The sequence below is a fragment of the Vanellus vanellus genome (assembly GCF_965231255.1).
Source record: "Vanellus vanellus genome assembly, chromosome: 14".
Lineage (NCBI taxonomy): Eukaryota > Metazoa > Chordata > Aves > Charadriiformes > Charadriidae > Vanellus > Vanellus vanellus.
The window spans coordinates 10,795,381-10,808,242 of record NC_138919.1 but is presented as its reverse complement, the minus strand read 5'-3'; the positions used below and the strand labels follow the sequence as shown (position 1 = coordinate 10,808,242).

The window sequence follows — 12,862 nt, the reverse complement described above, 5'->3', positions numbered from 1 at the left end:
ATAGTATTATGATGTGCACATTCCCAGATGACCTGTTGGCTCCAAATGGAACAGATGTATACAGAGCAGCAAGTCCACCTCTTTATGACATTTTATCCCACCTCTCCTTATGGGTAAGCTAGAGCTCTGGTAACCCTTTTAAGTCTCCCGCTTTTTCATCTGTCCACAGGTTTCTCAGGGAATTCCCCTTGGAGCTGACAATTCCTATTCTGTCCAAAAAGTAAAAAAAAAAAACCAACAGGAACTTGTCAGGACGTGTAGCCACTATTCCCATGTTTTAAGCACTACAGCAATCTCACCCAGCCCTAGAAGGCTACTAATAGAAAACGCAGATTTGGTTGCAGGACGGATGCCATCTTCTGTTCCTGGCTTTTGCCTCAGAATCCAGGATGTAACCGTCACACACAACTACTCAAGACCAGGGTAGTCAGTAGCAAGCAGGGGTGAGGGGTCTGCATTTAGCCAATATAGAAGAGATGTGATAAACATCCTTACTGTCGCTTTTGTTGCTAAAACAACAAATGTTAACCAGAAGTATGTTCCACATTGCACCATTTGCCCTGCCTTCCTTTTGTTGAAAGAAAAGATTGTGCTCCCTCCTCCCCCGGCATTTGCCTTGTATTAGTTGGATAGCAAAGTATCACAAATAACTCAGATGTGTTTTTCCACATTCTATGATTGATTTGTTTACTGGCCTAATGCTTTTGCCACATCTGCATTTGTCCTTTAATATACAGAGTTGCATTTGATTTCACAAAATACCATTTGTAGTTGTGTACTACTCTGAAAACACTTTGCAAAAGAGTGAGGTTAATTAGAGCTGTACATATGGGAACATGGTGCTCAGGATACATTCAGCTTCAGAGACTAAAAGATACAGATGCAGTCTTTTTCTTTTTTCATGTAGTCTGCTTATAACACGTTGCTCCTTATCTCTCTCTCTTTAGCAGGTCAATACAAAAAGCCTGATTCCAGAACTCATGGTTAATCAGTGAAATCTTTGTAGAATTGGCTGCCATGTTACTTTTCCCTTAGATCTGAGCCAGCGATTGCAGACTCAGACCGAGAAGATGTTCTTGCAGAAAGTAGCTACTTCTTCAGTCTGCTTGATACAAAAGAGAAAAGTGTAACTGCTCTCTGGTAGTCCACCCTCCTTCATAAAAGTGAGAATCATGTGAAGAAAGCGGAACAAAACGCAGCATTATAGAAGACTAGGCATTTGAACAACTGCTAAATAGAAACTAATTTCTCAGGGTGTTTAAATAGGTTGTGCTTACCTGGAGATGTTACCTGTGATCAGGTAAGACTTCTTTCAACTCCTCCTCATGTATCTTGCCTAGTACTTAATTGGCGAGTATTGCCTCCTCCTGGCTCACTCTAGTTCTCCGAGCAGTTGTAGTGCTTCATTAGTATCACACGTCACGTTCTGTGGTGGGAATTATTTCCCTGCGAGAGCACAGATTTAATTTCTCCAATTACCTTCTGAAGAAAGGCACAATCACTGAAAAAGTTGGGAGAAGATGGAAAGAGCACTGAGTATGAATGACTGCATTTCTGGTTCACTGCCTTTGGAGAATGGATAATCCACCATACATTAATATATAACTGTATTCTATGGCACCAATGACTTTGGAAATAGCAAGAGTGGGACTTTATTTTCAAATTCTGGAGTCAAACACAGTATGAGAATTGGTATGATAAAGATATGAAGGTTTTCATAAGGCTGTGCCAATAAATACCACCTGACACTTCTGTGGAGAAAATACATGCAGTTCAGATGTGGGCCATCAGCTCTGAGGAGGACAATGAAAACTCAAACTATGGAGTCATTGCTATGAAACAGGGCGACAAAGGGATGAGACAAAAAATCCATGCTCTGGAAGGCAGCAACATGATGCAGGAACTCCAGCTATTATGAGACACTTTGTTTAGGTGAATCTACTACATTCACAGTACAGTCTGCTAGTATTGTTACCGCAGGCAATAAACCCTGCAAGGGGAGAATATTTTTAAACTTAGACCTAGATAAATAAAGGCTATACATAAGCGTACATATAAGCTATATGACATTTCTAGTCCATTTATAAATATAGGTATTTAAAAGACAAGTAGATGTGGCACTTAGGGACATGGTTTAGTGGTGGACTTGGCAGTGTTAGACTTACAGGTGGACTCAATGATCTTAAAGGTCTTTTCCAACCTAAATGATTCTATGATTCTATCTGGAGGCAATAAAGGGTATAATAAAGGATCATAGTAAGGAAAAAGTCAGAGATGCTGCTAGAAACAACAAGCACAGATAGCAGCCATGGAAGTAATGGACTATGGAGAAGCAGAACCAGGCTGTTAGAGCCCACCTGTGGAATCTCTGCAGGTGTGAATGCACGGCCAATCTTCCAGGAAAACCACCAAATTGCTGTGTGTTAGGGGTATCTGAAAGCTTTCAAGTCACTTTTGCAAACTGAATGTAAGCTCTGAAATTATTCAGAAGTAAACTATCCAAATTGGCACCAGTGTCTTTGCACAAGTCATGTACAACCTCTCTCTCCCTGTCTTCTGTGTCTCGTTGTTGACTTGGAGCTAGCTCCCCTGACCTGCTGCTGAGGAGTTCACTGTTAGGAGATGACCCTCTCCAGCTTGGTAGATCATGCATGATATTCTGGAAAAGTAGATAATCAAAGCTAAAGTAATTATAGGCTACCTGTCTCATTTTAACACTTTTTAAAAAGGGCACACAGCAGACTGCCTGAAGGGACAATGTTTACTGATGTTAAGGTGATCTGAAAAGAGAATTACCCCATTATTCTGATCTGACTGCTATTTAACTGGTTCTGCTTCTCCTCTTACCATTTTTCAATCAAGATTGGGAGCAAGGATAACTATGTCTTAAGGTGCCTGGAAGCCCATGTACTCAGTCAAAGAAATTAAAATGGACAACCACAATGACAACCACATGAAATCCCCAGTGAAACACAGTGCAGTGCTCAGTTCTTTGAATTTACACTTCAGGAGCACATACAGTGAGATTCAGAGCAAGAATATTTGGATCAGGGTTTGAGGAACTTCATGCCTCTGTAACAGGACACAATATATTCCATCTGCTCTCCCCATGTTACAAATGACTTCTCCCATTCCTCACTTTACTGTGGCTGTTAAGTGGCTTTTGAGCTGTGTAACACACACACAAAGAGCCATTCTGAACACACGGTGCTTCTAGTGTATGTACACGAGAGGACACTGAGCCCATCTTCAACCCAATGTGGAGAGACTGAAATCAAGGAGTGAGTTTGCTCACAAGTTTGCAAGGCAGCCAGATTTGGCCCTTTTCTCAGGGTAAAACAGGGTAAATTCCTTAAAGCACTCAGGGATTTACAGCAACAACTCTAGTGACATCCTCCTGGCTGCCTGTGCCATGTAAATACATTTTGAGGCACACAACACAGCTGCTACTGTTTTGAAATGTCATTAACCATTATTCAGTGCAATAATGATGGGTGATACACACACAGATGGATAAGCCTAACTTATCCTCAAAGTCCTAGAACAAACAAGTAAGTATGACAACCCCCAAACAGTGAGTGTACTATAGCAGCCTTCCACCAGCACACATGGAAAAAAACCCCGTTGACCAGTGATTTTCATGGCAGTAGCAATGCAATCCAGAGAAGTTTCTCATTTGCTCACCAAAATGTAACTACCTGCTCCCAGAAAGTAGAATTCAGAGCAGCTGTTGATGTGAATGTAGTAGAGAACCATCCAAGGCAGATGACGCAGTTCCTCTCTGGCATGTTTGTTGCTTACTTCAAGTACACCACTTTGGACAGGAGGCAGCCTAAAGACTTTCTCTGTGGAATGAATCTCCAAAGGACTGATGAATAAAAAATAACCAAAACCACCTCCTTTCAGTTACTTTTGTAATTTCCTTAAAAAATGTAACACACTCAGCACGCAAATACTCCAGAGACTGCGTTTGCTGTTTTGTTGTTTGGGTTTTTTTTTTCATTTGAGGTCTAAGTCTGCTCCTAAAGAAATAAATTTTCAACTATCCCCTGGTTTCAGTAGTGCAAACTCAGATTTATTTAGATTGATGTAATCTACACGGCTGCAGCATTCTGTGCATTTGTTTTCTCTTTCTTTTTGACCTCAGGCAATTACGTGCTTTGTAGGTGGAAAGTAAAGCAATATCCATTTCAGAGCTTAAGGGTATGAAAGAGGTGAGATCCACCCACAGAATCCTCCTGGCACAGCCTCTCCTGGGACTCGTGTTTGTTTGCCAGTTAATAACTCAATTAGTTGTCCTGAAAGGTCATCAACAGCTTTACTACTCAGCATGTTTGCTATTTTCCCAGGTTCTTGGTACAACAGCAGATGTGTTCATAGGTACTGCATAGTGGGTTTACAGCAGAACCAGGAAATTTTGAGATAAATAACCCTGGGGTTTTTTTTGGTTCACTGGTGTTTTTGTGCTTCCAGTAAATACAGCCTTGGTCATAGAGTTCAACTACTACTTATATCTTCTGAAGCAAGAATAAAGAGTACACAGGCTGTGCTGTAGCAGCACAGTGAGAGGTGCAAATGCTACAGAGGGGTAACAAGAAACGTGAGATGTGACCTAACAGGGATGATCTAAACCTCTGCTGCACCCATATCCACGTAACTGTGCTCGACTGTTATGGAAATAATAGTCTGAACTGACTATTCAGTCCAGGAAGTCCTTCATTATATTTAATCCTGAAACTATACGTGACCCAGACTGGCTAAAGCTGCAAGTCTGATTATCAACAATTATTAAAAAAAATTCTCACAAAATAATATTTCACACATAGTTGCATACTTCGTGGCTTTCAGTGATAACAAGGCACATACAAAAACAAAGGCAAAAGCTAAAGGCAGCCTGACTTCTTCTCTTTTATCATTATTTTCAAAACAGTTTCTCCCACATACACTTAAAATTATAGGGAATACATTGCTTTAGAAACACCCCAAAGGACCAGAACAAAAATTGGTAGCTTCTACTGTTACTCGGAAGGCTGTTCAGCACCTCTTAAGACTGATAGGGAACAGGATGCCAGGAGGCAGAAAAGCAGTCCAGGATGAGCCCGTTCTGATCAGGAGCTCAGCAGCAAAGCTAAGCTCTTCCCCTCTCTTTGTTCCTTAGTTTCTTCCTTTGGATTTTCCCGGAGATCTTCTTTGGTAGTTGTTGAACAAACTCCAACTCACCTGTAAAGAGAAATAACAACAACACTTTGCAGTTTGACATAGCTTGATTGCAAGCTGTGTTCTCTTCTGTGGCAAGCCTGCAGTTTTAAAAGCTACGGGCTCTTTCAAGGATGAAGCAGTCAGGCAGCACATCAGTCCCAGTGCCCAAGAAAAAGAACAAGTTATGTTCCAGAGAAACAGAGCTCATCAGTTGGGCGGCTCAGTAATTCCTCAAATCAGTAGTGCGGGACAATCACGCGCCACTGAATTCGAATGCAACTTGGATTTCAAAGGGAGTAACTAAGGGGATTTATTTGGTTGTGTGAAACCCTGGCCGATGAGGCAGAGCTAGAACTCCTGCCCACACACCAAACAGCAATGTTTTGATTCACCTGTTTGTTTCTTCATTCTTTTTTCTGGTGAGGTTCAGGTTTTATATCATTACAAAACTGCACTAACATGTTTGTGAGTTTGACTGACCCAATGTACAGCCTGGGAAGTCTGTGACCACAGCAGAGAGGAAAACTCCTGAGCAAGACCTTTTCTCCTGTAATGAGCAATTTACACCACTAGAACAGGGCTCAGGGGAAAATCTAGTCAGATCTGTTTAAAGCCCAACATAGAGCAGTACCAAAACTCAAGAAGCTGTTCCAGGGTTATATTTTAAGATTGCTTTAAAAACGATTACTTCCCAAGGTCATAATTAGATTATGTTAAAAAACTTATTACTTACGTAAAATAAATGGATTACATGAACAATCTGATTACTTCAGACAAAGTGGATTACTTTGCCAAAAAGTACTCAATCATATTTGAAATCTGAATGTGCTTAAAAAGAATCGGATTCTGAAATTGTGACCAGATTATATTTTTAAACATTTTTATGATTGAACTTAATCTAATGCTATTTCTAGTTATTCCACTCCAAAAATGGGATTACATTTAAAATATCCAGCCTGTTTTCCCTCTGTTCTGATAGAATCAAGGAGAGAAAAATTAATCTCCCAGAACAAAGATGTTACTCAAGGAAAGGGAAGGGAAATTTAAAACCCTGCATCAGTGTTGTTGGAACCCTGTGCAGAAACTGAGGGAAGCCAAAGACAGACAGCAAAGTCTTTTCTGAAGACTTTTGGTGGGAGCTGGTGCATCATTGCTTAGCCAGGTGGGGCTTATCCTACTACTCCTGATGAACTACTCATGTTTAACTCTGAATGTGGACACTCTGGGGTTCTTTCCAGACTCTGCTAGTGGAGTTTGCCACCAGTAATAAGATGTGAAAATCATGCTGAGATTCCCCCAAACCTGCTGTACCCTTTGAGCCTGATAATCAGCAACCACTGCAAACTGTGATAACTCTGCCGAAGAACTTGACAGGCTATTGATTGTTGCCAGCTGAGGCTTTCGCCCACGCTATAGTATTCAAACCCCCTGTTACTGTAACAGCCGAGCATTATCTTTCTCTGTTCAGTTAGTCTTTCAAAATGTCTAGAAATACATTTAATATTTTATAACTGTATTTAATTTGTAAAATCTGATTCTTTTGTTTAAAATAATTAGGATAAATTTATGCTTATAGACACAATTTGATTAGGTGAAGGAACATTTCATTTCCCTGTACATAATCACAGTGAAATCTAATATAGGTTCATCTATAGTTTCAATGTAAGAAGACAACATCAGATCCTATCAGGATAGGCCTATGATGTTCAGCTAAGCAGTGTTTACTTAGGTAGCTAGGATGGGGTCAGATTTTCAATGTTACATTTCAAAACCTTATTAAAAGAGGTTCCAGGAGAAAAAAAGCAAAATTCTGCTATTCCAAAATATAACCCAATTGTATTTCTAATCTGATTTTTATGTTTGATTAGAGGTGTTTTAATTTTAGGGCGCATTGCCAGGAACTACTTTTATATTCAGAACTCAGTGATACTTGCCTTTCTCTGGTATTCATAAGGTGCAGTACTTTTTTTTTCACATGCTTTTGCAGCTGAAGAATTAATTTTTCAGGATCATGAGATGTAAATTCAGGAGACAGAACAATAAAAGCTTTTACCACCTAAAGCAGAGAGCTAGAGTAAGGCAACACTCAGCAATCACTAACTTGATAAATAATGTTCAATAGAAAGACTAAGATGAATAACGCAATTTTCTACAATCAAATTTCTTTCAAGTCAGTTGAAATATCAGTTTCCAAGCCAGACACTGAACAACTTTCTGTTTTGCATCGCTTGTTGAGCTCCACATACGGGCCTTAAAACTACTCCTAGTGAGCATAGTGGCATCGCCAGCAGACTGGAATTCTTCACTGGTGTCTGGGCAGCTACATCATGTCCTCACAGCGTTCAAGGAGAGGTGATGTAGGTGGGCCACATTTGTTTCATAGCTTTCCTGAGAAGAATAGCTAGGGAACGTTGCTTCAAGGTATAGGATCTCATTGGGATTCAGAGAAGCCATTGTCAGAGTTTCAAATTTGTCTAGGTGCCCCTAATTTTCTGAAATCAAAAGAAAGTTAGATGTCTTTCTCCTCAAATGTATTTGAAAACACTGGTCTGCATCTTTACAATGTTAATACAAGCCAAGATTTCCCTCACAGGCATAGCTATTTCTCAATATACAAATATCTTAGAAGTTTTAGGTAGCTCCTAATATCAATGTTCTTACCTCTCCTCCAGTGGGGTCTGAGCTGGTGACAGCAGCTGTTTCAGCTCCGGGTGGATGCTCTGTCAGAGCACTCCCTCTTCTACTTCAAGCAGCCCAATGCAATACCTGGGAAAGAAGAATTTGGTATTAAGAAGCAGAGCTTGGCAAATAATTCTGAAATCTTTGGTTCAGTGGTAAACCAAACCCAGTGCTTCTGAGATGAGTTATGATGCCTTCAGAGCTGAGTGAAAACCCCAGGATTTCAGAAGCTAAGCATACCTGTTTGGAGGGAGGCACTTCAAAAGTCACCAGCGAACTGAAAATATTCCCCAAAATGGGTTTGATTCCTTACCACATATCTAGCACAAAGACAGAAAGGCTTTGCTGGTTTGATCTGGATAGCAAGGTTGCCTTCTACTCCCGGAGGCAGAATGTTACCATTTTCGTCTATTACCTAAAATGAAAGAAAGCTCACTCATGAGTAGTTAGGTGATACGCTGCTAAACAGAGAACTGTCCTGCCATGACCTTATCTCATTTCAGACTGAAATAACCAGAATGCTTTACGCTCATCAAAGTACCCGAACGTCGTAAGGTGGAACTGCTTTTCCTAATGCACTACGTTTAATTTGCATCCTCTCATGAGCTGCACTTGCAATACCCTGTAAAAGAAATCTGAGTTTATGTGGTTTGTTATTCTGTATAAGTGGACAATTTTGCAGCTGACTACCTATATGATCTACAATTTTAGAAGAAGTAAAAGATGTTCATTTAAAGACATGTTTTGTTACTCTGATTTTAAAGTCAACTTCTCATTTATCTAATGGTGTAAATCAGCACAGCTGAGAGAAATCCATACAACAGCATTGACGTACATCAGTGAAAGATCCTACTCAGTGCGAAAAATCCTGTTTTCATTCAACATGCTGTTCCAGATTAAATCAACTGGGCTTGAAATGCTTCTGATTTAGATTTACTTTACAGTAATTTGGCTCCATTTACTTCTTAGAAATGTCCTCTGATTTATATCGGTGTGAGCGAAGCAACAGAGCAGCGTTCTTGGCTACACTGTCATTACTGTCAGCATTCTATTGATATTTCTTGGAGAGGGCTGAGCAAGTCCAAAAACTTGGGACTTGGGAGTTTCTCCTCATCTGAACCACTGAAGTGGCACCACGGAACAATCTGGTCTGAGCTAAAAATCTTCTCCAGGGAACTTATACTCTACACATTTGTAATGGTATTTCCATGTGATAGGCGCTGTATGCGAGTGACTGCAAACATACTGATTCGGTCTGGCCACAACATTCATAGATATCTAACCCTGTCTTATTTTTCTACTCTGCCATCTTATCTGTTGGGAAAAAAAAAAAAAAAAACACAAGAAATAAATGCATTAGAATCACTGAAGGAAAGAATACGGTTTGAATCTAGGGTCCAGCTGCATACAAGCAGAAATGGCAATTTTGCAGGTCTCCTTGAGGATCCCAGCTTCTGAAAGTACTACACTCTGACAGTGCTCAACACACTGTGTGGGATGGGACTACGGCGGAAAGCTCCAGCCTGCAATGTGGCTCTGGCGGAATGGATGCCTGGTAAGATTGTGCTGCAACATCACGTGATAAATAGTCGGTGATAGGAAATGTAGACAGACTCTGTGTATTAAAAAAAGGAGTTCTATTTGCTGCAAACTCACCGAAACTTCTTGTCATGAGCACTCCAACAAGCAAACACCAAGTAAAAATCAAAGAGACAGTGACATCATTATTTGGTGGGAACAGAGCATGCCTCAGGATGGTTTATGGTGGAGAGGGAGATTTCATTATTCATTTTCACTAAGAAAGAATCTGTGGTATTGCAAAGAGATGTGACTTGTCCTAGATCAATCCATATGTCTGTGGGTAGTACAAAAACTGAATCTATGTTTTTGAATTTCCACTCTATTGAGAGCACTGTCTCCTCTCATGCCTCGCATCAACAACCCACTAACGCAACAGCTTTTGCTTTCAATTACACATCATTTTTATTCTTACATTTAAAATAGTTGCTGCATCATACTGTAGCTTGCCACGTGAAAAGATGCATGACCCCTGAATCCATGGAGAAGATGAGGAATAGTCAAATTTTATCCAACCTGTATCAGACAGACCCCATAGTGTACCAGAGGAATTCAGATTCATCTAAAGCTTGGTAATGACGAGAAAAACATTATAAAGGAACTTTTTAATAGGAAAAAAGAATTTTCAAATGGGGTTAAGTGGATGCAGACATTGTGAATTTACATAATCCTCTTTCCACTCATTAACAGGCCTGATTCTTTCAGGAATCTCTCAGGAGCATAGCTTCATGTCACCTAGTAGAAGGGGTTTACCTTTTGTGTTGTTTTGCTGCAGATCATAAGCATGGGTAAGGGAAAAAAGACTCTGGAAGTATTTAATCTGATTAAGGGAAACGCACAAAGTCCTCTCTGCTTCCTTCAAACTTCTGTTATTTCATTTACTAAGAAAATAATGCTTTCTATCCAGAACTAGCCAGTTTGACCATAGTAATAATAATAAGAATAATAGACAATGAGGTTTAAAGAATCTAGCTGTGAATTCCCTGGCCCCTCACCCAGTAAATAACCTCATTTCCACACCTGACTGCCTAGGAAGTACCACAGGAAAACAAATATTGATCTTTTATGAAAGGATCATAAAAGGCCGAGATAAACATTTTTTTTTTTAAATGTATCCATATGTTGTATCACCCACTGGAAGTGTAAACATCCAAATTAAAGAGGCAAAGTGTGTTGCCTTCTCCAATTGACCTATTTTTCCGAAATGTGTGGCGCTCACAGAGGCCTTAGAAAGCAGAGGACTGTGGTGCCCGCAGCCTCCCTCTCTGAAGGGGAACCTGACTTGAGAGCAGAGAGCTGTGTGGAGCACGGGCTCCTCGGCAGACAGACACTGCTGCAGCCCGATTTGACCACAACCTTATTTTGTTCACTTTTCTTCTGGTAGAATGCCATTAAACAAACCTCTTGCTCTCATGGGGGAGTTCATTTTCTACACCCACTAGAAGCCTGTGAGATTGTGCCTGAAGATAACTTTATTTTGGATTTTAGGACTGTAAAGGAATCCATTAGGAAACAAGCAGCTGCTGGACTCTGTTGCTCTGCCACAGCTGATGGGAGCTCAGACACTGATGGGGAGTTGTGGTCTGCATCTTAAATCTAACACTTGAATGTGATGGCTGAACTTGTCAAATTACCCCTTCTTTAACTGATCTTTTCAATAGGGAACCCTTCTCACACAGATATGTTTACATCCATTTAATTTACAAATTGTGTTCTTTTTTATTCTTACACGGGGACTATTAAGACTCAGATCAAGTATTAGCATAATAATTGGTTTTACATCAACAATCTGAAAAGCCTAAAGCCAAACTCACCTAATGGCTGCTCTGCTTTTTGTTACAACTTTTTTCCAACTTTTTGTAATGTGGGAAAGGAGATGAAGTTGTAGATCACTTATAAAATGCTCCTGCTCAATGGACTGGCTAAAATAACACGCGCAAAGTCACAAAAATCACCATCCAGTAAATCTGCAAGACCAAGTTCCAAACACATTCTGGAAATGTATTAAGGATTTCTAGACATAAAACTAAATATTAACTTTCTTACTAATGCAAGCGGAGCAATTTTATGTGCCAAAACCCAGACACCCTATGTATATATACACACACACACAGAGAATATATAGGTATACATGCAACATTAAGCACGTACTATGAATTTCTACAACTTATTAGTTTCTCATAATGTATGATAGCATCTTATATGAAAGGATTATTTCTCACATACTGAATATAATCTCAGGTCTCATTTCATTTCCTTCAGAGGGGTTCTTAAAGCAACAGATGAGGTCCTATGTTCATCCCTATTTCAAAATAGTCTTCAGTATAAATACACGTTGCTTGTACAATTTAATAGTCTTATACTATACATAATAACATGCCTCACAGTTTAAAAACACACCAAATACTCCCAACCTTTCATTGAGAGTTCTGCTCCTGGCTAGTGGCTGGAAGACAAGAAACATGCCTTCAAAAGAAGGGGACACGTACACATAGTTCTCATCCTACCACCAAAAATGTGGATTTTGAGTCTTGCTGGAATAAAACTGCTGGTCCTTTGTCTGTAGCAATGCATTTTTAGGACTTGTTCTCCTACTATCCCAAATCAGAAAAAAAATTTATATGACCACTAAAGAGAAAACATTGAAGAGGAAACGTGTTCCCTGTCCCCAGCTGAAACTGAAGATTTCTCTCTCCTTTATAAAACTGCGAAAGTAAGAAACAAGTCCTCTAAAAGAACTATAATAATTTGTTTTACTTATTTGCTGTCCTTAGAACAGCTGTGTTGCCCATTCTAAACATACATAAAATACCAAAAGAAAGGGCTAATTATCTTTTGAAGCATGAGGTTGAAGACCAGAGTGTCCCAAGAACACAACAACTTTCTCCTTATGATCCATTTCTGTTTCCTTGTTATCCTGACACAAGTGAGAACAGCGTTGTCTTTGCAGACATTACGTAAAACGTGCAGAGGCACCAGCAGCATTAACACCTGGGTGAGGTTGTTTTACAGCCTCATCATAATGTTGCACTTCCGTAATACCAAAGTCACCACGTCCCTTCCACAGGCTTTGGATGAGAGGCTAAACTCTCAGGAAATAATGCATCAAAATATATTTGATACAGAATACCTTTTATGATGCGGGTATTACCTTTTCTATTGTCTCTGAGATTAACATCAAATTGAAGCGGGGCTGGGGATGAGAGGAGGTCTCAAAGGGAAAGGCTAGTCTGTTGAAAATTATATTTTTTAGCCAGAATGATACAATTCAGTCAAGTTTCAAACTGTGTGGCTCCAAGAGCAAGCCATGTGCTAAAGAGATGTATATTGCTTTCAACTGTTTGTAGCAGCAAGCCTGTGTCTCTGAAATCATTCTGCACAGATCAGAGGAAAGGTATTGGTGATT

At 39.9% G+C, this 12,862-nt stretch overlaps 1 protein-coding gene across 1 annotated transcript in view; it reads right to left on the bottom strand.

The window, feature by feature from the left end:
* LOC309677834 (uncharacterized protein) overlaps positions 1–12,862 on the bottom strand; it is a gene marked incomplete at both ends in the record, with an annotated part of 54,492 nt that overhangs the window by 28,583 nt on the left and 13,047 nt on the right. Inside the window, one exon of the mRNA XM_082490730.1 lies at positions 5,135–5,215. Coding sequence (XP_082346856.1) covers positions 5,135–5,215 — 81 coding nt within the window. The remainder of the gene's footprint in view (positions 1–5,134; positions 5,216–12,862) is intronic.